The sequence below is a fragment of the Canis aureus genome, chromosome 18 (assembly GCF_053574225.1).
Source record: "Canis aureus isolate CA01 chromosome 18, VMU_Caureus_v.1.0, whole genome shotgun sequence".
NCBI lineage: Eukaryota > Metazoa > Chordata > Mammalia > Carnivora > Canidae > Canis > Canis aureus.
Genome location: NC_135628.1, coordinates 792,021 through 808,477, shown reverse-complemented (window position 1 = coordinate 808,477; position 16,457 = coordinate 792,021). Strand labels below are relative to the sequence as shown.

The following is a 16,457-nucleotide window of genomic DNA, read 5'->3' as shown; positions in this document are numbered from 1 at the left end:
TCCCCGTGCTACACGGCACCTCACGGAAGAGCTCCACGCGTTCGATTCTAAGAGCTAAGCGCGATTACTTCTAAGAGATACACTTATTTAATTCACCAGCAGGATGACTGTGGCCTTGGAAATGTCTATTCTGATTCATGAACTTTTCAGTTATTTGTGGATTTTCTTGTAAGTCATCCAGTTTTCTATATGCATCTTTAAAAAGAGCGTATCACATGCATTTTTCAGGTGTCCCTTTGTGTTTAATGCATTAGATACTATGGAACATCCTGCCTGAAACAGTTGTGGAAGTCGTAGAATTTGTGCCGTCAGGATAGGGCTGTTAAGTAGATTGGTAATAGGAAAGGTGCACCTCCCTACACTAGAAGGTAGACGCTTTCCATGCACTGGACGTAATTTCCCTAGAAGATAGGTCAGTGTTATTTACAGACTGCTCGTCCCACCCACTCACTCCTCTGCTGAATCTGCGTGTTGAAATCTTAACGTCCAATGTGATGGTGGGGACGGGGGGTGGGTGATCGTGTCACGGGGGCAGAGTCCTCGTGAGCAGGATTCGTACTCTTGTAGAAGAGAGACCAGACCCCTGGACTCTTCCGCCATGTGAAGGTGTAGCAAGAAGACGGCCATCTGTGAAGCAAACTTTCACCAGCTACCGAACCTGTGGGTATCTTGACCTTGGACTTCTCGGCCTCTAGAACTGTGAGAAATAACTTTGTTGTTTATAAGCTACCCGGTCTCTGGTGTCCTGTTAATACAGCCTGAATAGACAGAGACAGTCGGTGTGTGTCTAAGTTGCCCTATGAAAGAGAATCTGTAGGAAAATACTAATGTTCAGTAATACTCAATAAATAATGCGTAATTTTTTAGATGATGGTACGTATTTGTTTCTCAAGTGAACATATCTTTATTTTTTAAGATTTTATTTATTTATTCATGAGAGACACAGAGGCAGAGACACAGGCAGAGGGAGAAGCAGGCTCCCCACGAGGACCCGATGTGAGACTCGATCCCGGGACCCCGGGGTCATGGCCTGAGCCAAAGGCAGACGCTCAACCACTGAGCTCCTTCAAGTGAACATATCTTAAACCCAGTAGTGATTTTTTTTTTTTTTTGACTTTCAAAGTGAAAACATGTTCATTAAAACATATCCCATCATGGCTGGGGAAGGTATTTCTGAAGAGATGATATTTTTATTGAGCCTAAGTGACAGGGGAGCCAGGGAGTGACAGGGAAGATTTGGAGGAAAGATCTCCAGGTGGAGGGAACAGCTAGCATGAGAGGGAACAGGCAAGGAATGAGCTGGGGTACTTCCAGAAGGATGCCAAAGCCAGTGTGGCAGGAGCAGTGTGAGGGAGGGGAAAGAATAGTTCAAGAGTATGTCTAGACAGTAGGACGTGGTGAGAAGTATGGGATTTACTGGGTACAAGGGAAGCATGATTATTTTTATTATTATTAAGCAGAGGAGTGACACGATATACTATCCCTGGCTGCTGGGTGGAAAATGGAGCGGGTGACCGAGGGTGGAAGCACAGAAGGAGGCTCACGCTTGGTGCCTGACTGCCGCAGACCACGTGAAGGATGACGATGATGATGATGGCGGCCTGGACTACAGTGGCAGAGGTGGAAGGTGAAGAAAGGTCTCTCAGCAATCCCATTCACTTTTATGGATCCCAATAGCTGTACATGCTTATACACGAAATTTGGTAACTAATAATTTTAAAGTAATGCCTTATAAAGTACTCAGCTGAATGTGCCATTTTCCCCACAGAATCTTCTCCAGGGCAAAAATACCCTGAACGTTAAACAGTGTTTTAAAATTTAGGCAAAGTATGTGACGTTTACCACAGTGGCATGAACACTGTTTTAACTGATTCTGGAATTTGTCAGAGGCTGGAAAACTAGAGACACATACAAGTGGGGTGGGAAGCAATTCTAAATACAGAGGGAAATACAACACTTTTTTTTTTTTTTTCTATTTCTAGTTAATATGGCCTAGTACTTTTCTGTGGTTAAATAATTTTTTCTGGCTTATCTATATGCTAAAAGATTTCTTATTAAAGTGGGAACGGTAATCATATTTAAAGATAAATGTCCTATTTAGGAGATTAATGTTATCTTAATGATGTTTTCATTAGCACACGGAAAGGAGCTTTATTTATTCCTGGAGATTCAATCACAGAGCTAGAAGGTACTATATAGATCAGTTCCTTTTGCCAAATGTCACCTAAATAAGGATGTTGAACTTAAGGATGAAATATTCTCACTCAAACCACCTAAATTATTGTGGCAAGCAAATTAAAAAATATGCCCGTATCTGAATTTATTGGTTTTCCACTTAGGAACTCTCTTTCTCTTCCTTCTCCTCCTCACCAGCATTTTTGGAGTGTCAAGCACAGCTGCTAATGATTGAGAAATCATCACAAAAACTCCGTGAGAGAACCACTATTATGTTTTTCAATCTTACCAATATGGAAGCTGGAGGCACAGAGAATCTAGGGACATGTGGTGAAGTCATCCAGTCATTAGACAATAAAACAACAGAACAATAGACAATAATTAAAAGCTCCCTCTTAACCTCCCAAGATTATATTACCATCACCCCCAAATTTACATTACTGTCAATTACCATAAATCTATCCATCCATTCATACAGTCACCCAACCTATCGGCAGCATGTCACCGTCTTTTAAGACCTAGAAATGTTGGAGATCATTTGAGGTAGAAAAAAATCTTGTAAATGACACATGCATTACTCCACATCTTAGACGAATTATATATTTTTAGAATTAGAATTTTGAAAAACTCATCTACACTATGAAAAGTCAAGAGATTGAGGAAAACTATTACATTTGAATGAGCTGACAGATGAATTAACACTGTGAACATATTTCATGTGCTCATAATACACATAAAGAACTGGGCAACTTTACCTTTTTATACAGCTAGACCGTAGCTTAACCCTTAATTGATATGGCCTACTAATAAAAAAATGGAAAGACCCACAGGCTCTACATCTCGGTAGGTGCCGTTAAGTGCCGTCATTATGTCTAACTAGTCCAAGACACGCTCACCTAGGAAATTATTACATCTGCAAATGAGTACCCTACCTCATCATTCAAATGCTCTATTATACATTTAGAGATTAGGTATGTTGGCTATTAAGTCCTACTTAGTTGGTTAAAATGAAGAAGCACATAGGAGAATCAACACTCAATGTTGTTATTAAATGTTATAATGATCCTAAGATTAAGTCCCAGATGACTCAAATGTATTTCTAGCAAGACCTCTCTTTTTTGATGCACTTGATACACACTGAATTCATTAACGTGTTAAATAAGCCTGCTTCTCTTGTATTCCCACCATGGGAGTCACAATAGAGACTGGCCACCAGATCACTCTATCCGTACCTGGTGATTGTACCAAGGCTTGGCCTTTACTTTCTACATCCAATTAGCAATCAAGACCTGTGTATTTTTCTTTTTTGATTTAAATTTTAGGTAGTTAACATACAGTGCAGTATTGGTTTCTGGAGTAGAATGTGTTGATCATCACTTAAATAAACACCCGGTGTTCATCTTAACAAGAACCCTCTTTAATGCCCATCACCCAGCATACTCTGTGTCCTTCATACCCTTAACACATCCCTTCCTCTCTTCATCACCACTGCTGTTGCCCTACTTCTCACTTTCTCATCTCTTGCCTTGATTAGTACGATCATCTCTTTCTTTGTCTTCAGGGTCCTAATTTTCCCTTCGTCAGTCCACCTTCTTCAAATCTCAAAGCAGGGGGCTGCCAACATATAAAACTATAATATCCTACCTAAAGATTATAATCTTTCAGTGGATCATCACAACAAATTATAAAAGCCTTTGCATGGTAGGCCCAGAGCCTGCTCATGTTTCAGTGAGTGTTTTTCTTTTTTTAAAAATCAGATTATAGACCCATTTTCCAAAGTTTTAGAAAATCGGCAACTGGTAGTATTATTTCTTCGGACATTAGACTCCGGAAAGGGGAAGGAGAGAGGGAAGGAAAGAAAGAGAGAAGAGGAGAAATAAGGAAAAAATGCAGAGGGGGCAGGAAAGAGAAGAGAAAGCTTGGTGTCGAAAGGTAAGACTACAGAAACACACATGACACTACACACGCGTATGGAAATGTACCCTCTTTTTCTCAGTTGCCCATATGCCAGTTTGCATTCCACTCCTATCAGACACTGTCAAAAGCCCTCTTAACATGTAACCCCAGGCATCAGAACGAGCGCTTCTATCTTCCCCATCCGGCTTAGTAAGGAGAGGCTGTGGTTCGGGGCTTGCCACCTGTCCAAATCAAGCCTCTCCAAGGCACCCATTCTAACAGCTCGTTGCAAGAGCCAAGTTCTCAGTGCGGCCGTATCCAAGAATGCTTCTGACATTATATCTGACGTGTGCAAGCAGAAAGGACTGCTCAGAAGGAGTCTGGAGTAGTGGTTACAAGAATGTAAGTGGAGGACCAGCATCCACTTTGTTAAATAATCTTTTTTCCCCCAAAAGGTTCCACATTTCCAAACATCACCCTGTCAGAAAATAATGAAGCATCAATGACATCCAGTCCAACGGTACAATTAGAAATGGCAAAAAGAAAGCAAAAGTCTTAAATAAAAGGTAAACTAGGGATGCCCAATTATTTTGAGCATCCCAATAATTAATAAACTAGTGTTGATTATTTACATACCAAAAAGAGTCTTACATTCACAAAGGAACTTGTCATATGCTTTTAATAGTAAGATTTCGACTGAGAATTTCAACTATGATCCAATTAATGACAATTACTGAGATAATAGTCACTGGATAAATGAAGAATAAGCAGATAAAAGAGTTCCTGTATTCTTTTTAGGGTAAAAATATGCTGTTGACTCCTGAGTCCGTATAATCCAATATTATACTGTGCCACCCCATTCCAATTAGTCAGCATGAGTGGATTATTAGGAAGAGTGACTTCCCCACTGAAATTCTAAATAGGCATCTCAGAAGGAAACCAGGAACACATGATTAACAAAACAAACAACACCGGCCACAATAAAAACCAGGACTTTGCCAGGAAACAACAATTATTCGAGGGACTACAAACTGTAGACGCCCTGCACAATGAAAGCCCACTGGACTAAGACAGAAAATTAGGAGGCCACTCTCCGCGTTAACAAGTGCACATAATGAGGATTCCCGTCACTGGAAACACGAACATGGGCTTCAGGAGGAACGTCAGGAGGATTGCAGCCTAGAACAGACTTACGTAAAAGGAAGAAAATACACACAACCAAACAAAAAAAATCCCCTGAGATCTCCGAGTAGCTCCCAGCCAAGAGTCTGGCACATTATATAGGCCCTCAATATATGTATGTTTGAGTGAATAAACACTGAATCAATAGCAAAATAAATACTGAATAAACACCATCAAACATCCAGCGCCTAAAGGAAACTCTGAGAGTGCACTTTTCAAGCTTAAGTAGAATAGGAAACACATTGGGTTTTATTTTCCTTTTAATTAAAATCCCAATAGGTAAATTTATACAGTCTGGTAATATTTAATTTGTACATTTTCCTTGCGTAACAACCTCCTAAAACCACATGCAACTCTTCCTTTCCCCTTGGTGCACTTGTTAAAAATAATCTACCTACGTATGTACCTAAGGGGTGAGAGCCCTGGTGTTATGACGTCTCCTACACTGTAGACAACAACTCCAGATCCAACAGACCTAAGCTTCAAACCACAACTAAAGACGCCACCGCAAGGTACGCATAACGGAGTTACGTTTTTAGTAACTATCGCATCACAGTGAGTGTGTGCATATGCTCCACTAGACGGTATGCTTTTCAAGGGCCAGAACGGTTTTAGATACGTGTTTCTGCAAGGTGACGGGATTTGTAAATTTTAGGCATTCAGGGCCTGTTTCTTGCAGAATTAATTCAGGGAAAAACAAAAGAAACACTAACCAAGGCTGAGGGTAGAGACAGACAAAGAAGACTCACAGCCCCGCAGTTCTCAAGCTTCCCATCTCTTACGAGATTGATATTAAAGCCAAACAGAAAAGTCTGACATTTTATTCCAGCTATGGACAGCCTTCTGGCCGGGATTACGTCCCCCACTGCTTGCTCTGGGTGATGAAAATACCCGAGCACGGCTGTAACGTGATCAGACGTAGGGTTCCCGATGCTCACGGCCTTCGGGACTTACAGAGGTTTCTGCAAATCTACTGTGAAAGACACACAGGCCTTTTAGAGGCATTTCAGAGGTTATTTTCTCGAAGGCATTAAGTCCTACAAAAATACAGAAAGCAGGGCAGCCCGGGTGGCTCAGCGGCTTAGCACCACCTTCAGCTCAGGGCGTGACCCCGGGGTCCCAGGATCGAGTCCTGCCTTGGGCTCCCCACAGGAAGCCTGCTTCTCCCTCTGCCTGTGTCTCTGTCTCTGTGTGTGTGTATCTCTCATGAATAAATAAATAAAATCTTAACAAGAAAATAAAAACAGGAAAAGCTGACTAGGAATTTAAAGTGTCAACATACAGTAAAGAATCTAGAGCAACACTATAGAACTCAAAAAAAAAAAAAAAAAAAAAAAAAAAAAGCTAGTGACTTCCTGCGTTTTTATTTGCTATCCAGTCTAGCAAAACACATTCTGACATATAATTTCGAATTCAGTCAGCCCTGGAGATTGGAGTTAAACGCACTGTCGCATTTTGGTGGTCGTCTCCGCATGTGTCAGAGCGCCTGCCTGTAAAACGAGGCCGAGCACAGCCCTGCTCGAGTCCCGAAGTCGCATCCGCCCGGCGTCGCTCCTGGCAGACGTATGGACAGATGTATCTATAAACACCAATTCGTGGATTTCAGACGCACAGCTCATTTAAGCGCTTGCGGAAGGATAACACGCAGGTGTCAACCCTCCACATTTCAAAGCTTGAAGATTAACCTCATATACAATATGGTGACCTAACAGTTCTTCATTTGAAAGAAATCTGAAAAATAATCTCTGATACAGCCCAAGTGTGAGAATAACCCAGCGGGATTTCCACTTCTTCATTTCTTAATGAGTTTTTTGATAATGAGAGGTGACTTTGCCAGTCACTCTGGGCTCTATTATGGCTAATTTGACTCCACTTCACTCTCCTTGTTAATTATTAACACTAGCCTTTTTATCCTCATGAGACCACATTCCAATTTTTCTTTTTTCGATTTTTATGAGCCCATCTTTATGAAGGTGAAAGTCTTGGAGAATAGGTTTTCACTTAGTGCAGAGCCCGAACATTTATTATTGGTCTAGGCAGAGACGCTGTGACACTGATTATATAAGCACGGGTGTTCTTCGGGATGGCTTTAATGTGCTAGCAATGTGAAAAGGCTGTTAATTAAAGAAGAAGCACCGTGGTATTTTTCACTTGGGAATCAGTTCCCAAAAGAATGGTCATTTGCCACTTGCTAACATATCCACAGATTAAAAGGTGACTAGCTCCAAGGGTTTGCCTTTCAGTAGTGCTGAAAGACATGATCTGTGCCATTTGCAGATGGCTTTCATCTGTCAGGAGCGGTCACTGGCCGTATCCATTATCGCCAGGACCGTCGCGGAGGCAGCATGCAGGGGTGGGATCTATTTGTACCAGCCTGATGGGCGCACAGCATCACTTAACTATCATGCTAATTGCTTCATTATGAAAACATTTATTTTGCCTCAATTTTAATACACCTCTTTCTCAAGACTGTTTCCTTAGATACCGTTTAAAGCGATTACCCATTTAATCATCTCTTTAGTTGGGGGGGGGGGGGCGGTGACCGGGGTGGACGGAGGTAGGCTGGAGGGACGAGCAGGAGCTCAGTGTCTTCTGGGCAGAAATGCAGGCGCCCGAGTTTGTTTTCATAATCAGTTCTGCTCTGGGAATCAGTGGGTGAGTCTGTGAGGGGCAGGAGATTGGGGACAGTTGCTAAAATTAGGGTGCAGCTGGTACTCTTCCCTGGAGGAAAAACCACAGTTCATCTCCAAGGGTTCTTACGGCTAAGACTCTCCCGAATCACGCCCAACTTTAAGGAGAGACGCCTGCCCCCGACAGAATTTTCTTCTCCTTAATACAGGAACTGGATTTGCTGTCTTGGATCCTGCCCCCAGCTCATGGGTTGAGTCTCTGGCCTTCTCACCACGGACATTTTGTCACATGTGTGATAGGACAATAGATGCCATTGTCTGGCTCCTTCTATGCCCTTTGGCCCTCTCCACCCCCCGCCCCCCAACGATGCTAGGACCTTATGAGAATCTTCTAAGGTAAAAATAAAACTTCAAGGAATCTCCTATTTTCCTTTAAAGGATTCTGTTATTTTACAAATGTCTCCGGAACCTGCTTTTGTCCGCGCAGACCCAGACTGCGCCGGAGACCAAGTGAGGAGGCCCCAGGCTAGCTCTGTCCGTGATGCCCATCAGCAAGCTCCTTCCCCGGGCACACTGCCTCTTGGGATTGAGTTTCCTCCGCTGGAAAATGAAGAGCTCTGTCTACAATCCTGTCCACTTTTCAAAAAATAAACACCTATTTTAAAATATCAAAGCATAAAGATTTTAGTAAAAGAAAGGTGGTAAGCAAGCAGTGGGGACATCTGAATGAGCCCTCAAAAAACAAAACCCCAAACAACTCGGCTACCAAGTTTTCAAGGCACAAATAAAGAGAAAATTCTGACCAACACCTCCAAGTACTTGGAGATGTGTTAGAAATTTTTATTTTGGAAGAGCAAACATAAACATGCGATATTATTATAGATCACAACCACTTAAAATCTATGCTATATAATTAGTTGTGCACCGTATGTTGAGGTAACAGCAAATACTGTCATTTAGCAAATTATTTCCCCTTCCAAGCCTGGACACTTCAGAGCAGTCTGTTTCTATTACTCTTGGCTAAAGTTGTAATTAATTAGAATTTGGGGTATAATGTTAATTGGGTCGATGTGGTAAAAGCTGTCAGGCCACGGCAGTGATGGAAGTCTCTTTCTTTTCAGGTGGGATTAAAAGGATAGAAGTTTTATGTCTTCCTAAAGCTTTCCAAAAGCTAATATGGGAACAGTGATAGGTTGACATTTAACATTTGGATTGAAATTCACTAAGTCACCATCTGAATATTTCAGGAATTTAGTAAAACATAAATTCTTAACAATATTCTTCGTTATGATCAAGAATGATATTAATAGCAAAAAAAAGGAGTATGTTTTACCAATTATTAAGACACTCAGTGGTCTTGGCTCTGGGTAGTAACTTGTGAGTTTGAGATGAAAGTCAATACATTCTATTTCAATTCCCCAGACTCTACTGTACTCCCAATACCAAAAGGCAATTATGGCACTGGGGAACTTTTCTATTTACCTCACTACATGGAGGAGCTGTTTTTCTCCGAAATAATTGATGTTTTCTCAAATCCGTTAATCACTGCAAAATCAAAGCCAAGATCTGGACTTACCCCCAAACTGACAATGCTCAAAAGAGATCAGTAATAGATGCTTCCTTGTTTTAACTGAAAACCACGAAACTGTACTCTATGCATTTACCAGTAGCCAATGTTACAGAAATAGTTTAAAACAGGAGAGGGAGTATGCAATTCTTTTGAGTTAAATATCTGCAAGTCTGGCTAAAATTTAAATTTCTTCTGTTCTCATTTTTGTGGGTTTTTTTCCCCACAATCCCACAGAAAGTGGTTCATTGCTTTTAGAACAAAGTTGATTTTAGAACTTTCATAGGTGAAGAAAACCTGTTAGAACTTGAAGACCTTTCTAAGGCACCATCGTGTCAGCTGCTGGGTGTAGGCACCTCTGCACAGAAAACCTCCCGCGCACGGGCAGGGAGCTGGAGCTGTGCAGCTGGCCGCGGCTGATGGCCTAGACGCGGGCCTTGTGCCCCGGTGCCCGTGGCCTGCCTCTTGTCCAGCACCTGCTCCCGGCCGCCCCGCGCCCCTGTGTGTCTAGGCAGCGGGCAGGAGGCCAGCGACTCCCGGAGCCTGCAGCCAGGTGGGTGCCTCGGGCCTGGCACTCTCCAAGGAGAGCCGGGCCCGTGCCCAGTGCCGCCTTCCCACCCGAGGGGGAAGGCCTGGCACAGACCAAGTGGGCGCTCCCGGCAACTACGGATGACCGGGGCAGGACAACAAAGCCACCAGCTCGCGGCAGCCCCAGCAATGATCCTCCAGGGCTAACCTGGCCGAGGACAAGAGGGAACCCTCCCCGCGATGGCCCCCCAGAGACGGGCCCTTCACCTTAGTGTTCTTGTTGATAAAACGCTCATTAAAATTTGCACCTGTAATGTAAGAACTCTTCTTAAAAATAAATATTAAAGGGTGCTAACTCATTGGAGTTGCAGTAGAGGCCACCCCCCCCCCCAATTTTCTAAGAGGTCTATCTACACTTGTTTTCTCCATAAATAAATTCTGATATGTTGAATAAGTTGGATGATTCATTATCTTTACTGTTTATGAACATTAATAAATGCCACTCCCAAACAAATCTAAATATGGTCAAATCTGGAGTTTTCATACAAATGGAGAAAGTAATGCTAGAGATATGCCTATGCTTATTTACTTTCAGTTAGGGACTTGATGCATAATATATGTATTTATTTTTAGCACAGGTTTATTGTCTTAAAATAATATTAAATCTGAGTTAAAATTTCTTAGAAGATGAATGATGCCAGAAGACTGGGAAGAGAAGAAGGTCATTTGAAGTCTTCTAGCTGGCAGGAGAAAAGCAAAGTAGGACTTCAAAGCTGGCTGGGGATTGTCTGTAGATGGATGATTCACATACAGATAATTCAGTGTGAGGTTAGGAACTTCTGAGAGTAGACGCTGGTGAAATATCAAGCGGGAAATGTAGCTTAGTACTTTGGCTTTCTTTTTTTTTTTTTTTTTAATTTTTTATTTATTTATGATAGTCACATAGAGAGAGAGAGAGAGGCAGAGACACAGGCAGAGGGAGAAGCAGGCTCCATGCACCGGGAGCCCGACGTGGGATTCGATCCTGGGTCTCCAGGATCGCGCCCTGGGTCTAAGGCAGGCGCTAAACCACTGCGCCACCCCAGGGATCCCTACTTTGGCTTTCTAATAGGATCTTCTGGAGATGAAATTGGATGGGAGATGAAATTGGTTGAAAGAGTCAAGACTGAAATTTTCATACTCTAACATCTATAATACTTATTTTGTATGAATTGGAGCCCTAAGTGAGCTCCGATTCATCCTTGCCACCAATGATGCTGTAGGGACCAGCATTTCCGTCCTTTATAGGTGAAGAACCTAAAGTCTGCAGAGGGTTAAGCTCTTGTCAAAGGTCAAGCTGCAAGTGGCGGAGACAGATGTGAATCTGTCTGGTATCCAAGTCCGTGTTATCAATTACTCAAAATGATGCCCCTCTTACTATAACAGAGGCTCTTAACCTGCTATCCTAAATCTGATGTCCATAGGGAGGTCTAATACTAAACAAAATTTCATATTAATGTGAATTTTTCCCCCCTCAGTAAAACAGTACTAGTTTTATCAGAGGCTCAAAGGGATGAACAACCAAAGAAAGGTAAGAAATAATGGAGTTGAGCAACAAACAAAACCAAAAAAAAAAAAAAAAAGGAATTTTTTAAAAAACCAAGACAAATGTAAAAATATGGATTTAAGTTTATGCCTAAAAGTACACAGTAGTAGTGTGCCCTGGCAGGAGAACAGCAAACAGCTCTGGAGCGCTAAAATGCAGCAAGTTTGAAACGTATCACAGGGTGACTATGTTCCCTGGTGAGTTAGAGCAGCAGGAGCTGCAGAAAGACGGGGCACAGGAAGGGCACCTCTCCGGGGGGTCTGGGTTACTCAGGTCACACTGTGTTCTTCACAGCACCACACCCCAGAGCAATACTGAAAAATGGAGTGAGGTCTGGGCAGGGGAAGGTGATAAGACGGTAATGGGCACAGAAACCCTATCATGTGAAGAAGAACTGAGTGACTTCGCAGCAACGGCTCGGAGAAGAAAACACACCATATAAAAGACTGTTACATCCATCATGTAGAACAAGTCAGAACCAGAGCTCAGGAAGAGGCAGAGATTAAACTGGTTTGTAAAGGGAAGAACTGCGTAGAACAGATAACTGGTAACTCTGGTCTCTGCAAGTGGTAAAGCAAAGTGGTCAGCAGTAACCAAAGTTGGGTTTAAGGGAAACGTCTGAAGAGTCATCATAGGAAAAGCTGGGAACCTACGTTAAGAAATGTCCTTCTAAAGTCCTGATATAAAACTCGGTTTGTTGGGGCTGCTGGAAGACCATGCACCAGAAAATTTGTGAAGATTACTATTGCGTTGAAAAGAAATGTCTCAATACAGGACCTTTACCTTCTCTTAAATTTCTTAATACAGAGCGAGAGCAACCCATACCACGTGGCATATTACACCACCATCCAGGGAAGTGAATCCCTCTTAGACAAACAATATTATCAGAATGCGTATTAGTAGAAACCTTAACACAACATGAATTTCTAGAATAATGACACATTTCTGAGGGGTCTTTCAGAAACACAGGTATTCTCAAGTGCTTTAGAAATGCTAACCTTTGAAGATTTCTGATTCACAAGGTGCAATGAGAAAAGATGCCTGTGTTACCAGTTCTTGATAAACGCAGGAGGGTAGAAATAAGAGGAACCTCAGAGGCCAGTGGAGCCATGTGGGCATGTTCCTGGTTTCCCCCAGAACCAGGCCTGAAAGAGTCAGGGAGACTGAGCAAACACTAATGAACGCTGGCAATCTTGCTGGTGAGTGAGAGAGCTCTATAAATCCACATTCACACACACATTCTTTCTCCATCCTCCCCCCAACCCCCCGGCCCCACTACACATACTGAAGAAAACCCACGTGCTTACTGTCATTTCGGAGGAAATTATTGAGCAGTTGGAAAAGAGGAAAACTATCCCAGGAGTCTTGTGGTTGGGCCTCCAGTGCGGTATCCATATCCACTGTGAATAAAGCCCAAAATTTCTCTGCATGCTCTGCCAATAAATCAGGCCACCAAGCAAATGCCTATAAAAGGATAAAAATAATGTAAAATTAGATGACTTCTTAGAAATACACACAAATATTGTGCCACTTGAAAACATGTCACGGAAAGTGAAACTGTAGTAGAATGTTGTACAATAGGGTATCACATTTTAGAATATTTCTTACAGAAAAAAGAGATATTAGAAATACATAAAACATCATAGTCATTATGCTTAAATAATGAGATACGCAAATTTTATTTTATATATTTTTCAAATGTTCTAAAGTAAACATGTATTTTTAAAATAAAGCAGTAAAAGTCATTTTGCATTTTTTTAAAGATTTTATTTATTTATTCATGATAGACACACACACAGAGAGAGAGAGAGGCAGAGACACAGGCAGAGGGAGAAGCAGGCTCCATGCACCAGGAGCCCGATGTGGGATTCGATCCCGGGTCTCCAGGATCGTGCCCTGGGCCAAAGGCAGGCGCCAAACCGCTGCGCCATCCCGGGATCCCCTAATATTTACTTTTTAGATAGTTCTTGAAAACAATGTGGTCTGATGATGGATCACAGCACCAATACCATCTGCCCATGGAATCTAGCAGCAGGCCTGATTTCCCATGGTCCCTGCAGCCAGCGGGCCCATAAACCCTACTACCCAGCCCACCAAGAATCTCTTGCTGGGCTGACTGGTAAAGGGTTTTCCCTGAGAAAGCCAGTCTGTAAAGACTACAAGAGATGACTGCTTCTTCAAATGTGCAGACACAAACACAAGTCTAAGGACTATAAGAATCAAAGAAATATGATAACCATCAAAAGAACAAAATAAAGCTCCAGTGGTGTGCCTGGGTGGCTTAGCCAGTTATGTGTCTGACTAGGGCTCGGGTCATGATCTCAAGGTTCTGGGATCAAGTCTCATGTTGGGCTCCACACTCAGCATGGATCTGCTTCTCCTTCTTCCTCTGCTGCTCCCCCTGCTTGTGCTCTCCCTCTCTCAAATAAATAAATAAAATCTTAAAAAAAAAAAAAGCTCAAGTGACCAACCCTGAAGAAAAAGAGATCTATAAAGTCCCTGAAAGAATACAAAATATTGTCTCAAAGAAGCTCAATGAACTACAAAAGAACACAGATGGACAACTAAATAAAATCAGTTAAACAGTATTTCAAAAACTGAGAAGTTCAACAAAGGGACAGAAAGCATGAAAATAACTGAACAAATATTCTAGAACTGAAGAACAATGACTAGAAAGTTGAATGAAGAGCTTCAACAGAATTGATTAAGAAGAAAGAATCAATGGACTCAAAGACAAGTAATTTGAAGTTATCTGGTCAGAGAAACAACAACAATAAAAGAATGAAGAGGAGTAAAGAAAGCTTTCAGGACTTGTGGAACATCTTTAAATAAACCAAGATAGACATTATGGGAATCCCAGAGAGAGAAGACAAAGGGAAAGGGGAAGAAAGCTTATTTAAAAAAAAATAGTGGTTGGAAACCTCCCAAACCTGGATAGGATTGAGATAAACAAAAATGAAAACACAACATACCAAAATTTATGGGTTGCAGTAAAAGCAGCACTGAGAAGGAAATTTATAGCAATAAACATTCATATTAAAAAAGAAAAAAGATCTTACAACAACCTCCTGTTACACCTCAAGAAACTAGAAAAAGAAGGACAGACTAAGTTTGAAGTTAGGAGAAGAAAGAACATAATTAAGATTAGAGCTTAAATAAACAAAATGGAGAATCCAAACAATAGAAGAGATCAATGAAACTAAGAGTTAAGTTTCTTAACAAATAATATCAACAAAACTTTTGACTAATGAAAAGAAAGAAAATTTGAATAAATCATAAATGAAATGACATTACAACCAATACCACAGGAATAAAAAAGATCATAAGAAACCATTATCCAGTGATTTCTTGAACATGACCTAAAAAGCACAGACAACAAAAGCAAAAATACATAAAAAGGGCTACATCAAACGAAAAAGCTTCTGCATGACAAAGGAAACCCATCAACAAAATGAAAAGGTAACTTATGGAATGGGAGAAAATATTTGCAAGAAGTTGACCTAATAAAGGATTAATATCCACAGTGTATAAAGAACTCCTACAACTCAACAGCATGAGAACCCCAAATAATCTGATTAAAAGTCGGGCAAAGACCTGAATGGATATTTCTCTGAAGAAGCCCTACAAATGGCCAACAGCTATATGGAAAGGTCCTCAACATCATTAATCACAATTTGATTTTCAAATATAAATCAAAACCACAATGAGCTATCGTCTCACACCTATTAGGGTGGCTATTTATATATATATATAAAAGGTAAGTTTTATTGAAGTTGTAGGAAAAGAGAAGTTCTTGTATACTGTTGGTGAGAATGCAAGTTGCTACAGCCACTATAGTAAACAGTATGGAGGTTTCTCAAAAAAAAAAAAAAAAAAAAAAAAAAAAATAGAAGTACCATATGCTCCAGCAATCCCACATCTGAATATACGCCTGGAGGAACTGAAATCAGAATCTCAGAGATATCTGCATTGCCATGGTCACTGCAGCATTATTTACAATAGCTAAGACATGGAATCAACCTAAATGTCCATCAACAGATGAATGAATGGATCAAGACAATATAATGTCTATAAACAATGGAGTATTTTTCAGCCTTAGAAAAGAAGGAAATCATGCCATTTGCAACAGCATCGTTAAGTCTAGAGGATGTCATGCTGAGCGAAATACTCCAGACACAGAAGGACAAACACTATATGACCTCACTTAAATGAGGAATCTAGAATAGTCAAATCCCTAGGAGCAGAGAGTAGAATGGTGGTTTCAGAGGGGAGAAGGGCTGGGGGAGTGTGAAACAGGGAGGAATTAGTGAAAGGGTGCAAAGACTTGGTTATACCGGACGAACAAGTCTAGCTCCCACAGCTAACGGTGCTGCCTTACACACTCAGCATTTTGCTTAGAGGCTGTATCTCGTGTTAAGTGCTCTTACCACATTCACACCAAGTGATGTGGATTTCTCCGGGTATAGCGTCTGTTTTGTTTTCAATTTGCATTTCTCTAACTATGAGTTCAAACATTTTTTCATAGATGTAAGGGCTCTCTTTATACCGTTTTTAGTGAATTGATTTTTTGGGTCTTTCCCCCACTTAAATTTTTTTTTTATTAAGTCAACTCTATACCTAACATGGGGCTTGAACTCATGATCCCAAGATCAAGAGCACATACTCTACTGACTGAGTCATTCAGGTACCCACTTTTTCCTCTTTTTAAATTTACTGTTTGCTACTTACTTTTTAACCAAATAACTACAAAACACCCTACTTCTGTGATACAGAAATTTTTATTATTCTTTCAATTAGAATTAATCACTTAAGAAAGGACTTGTCATACTATGGCTGGAGAAGTCAACATTTACTTTCAAGAACTTTCTAGGAACATATCAGATACACGGTTGTG

At 41.2% G+C, this 16,457-nt stretch overlaps 1 protein-coding gene across 22 annotated transcripts in view; it reads right to left on the bottom strand.

Annotated features, from left to right (window-relative positions):
* The window catches only part of CADPS2 (calcium dependent secretion activator 2), a 452,677-nt gene that overhangs the window by 52,841 nt on the left and 383,379 nt on the right, over window positions 1-16,457 (bottom strand). For all 22 annotated transcript variants that reach the window (XR_013356335.1, XM_077855972.1, XM_077855984.1 and 19 more), the window contains one exon: window positions 12,871-13,027. Coding sequence is in view for 21 of the 22 variants with exons in the window: in XM_077855972.1 (XP_077712098.1) it covers window positions 12,871-13,027 (157 nt within the window). In the remaining variant the exon portion in view is untranslated. The remainder of the gene's footprint in view (window positions 1-12,870; window positions 13,028-16,457) is intronic.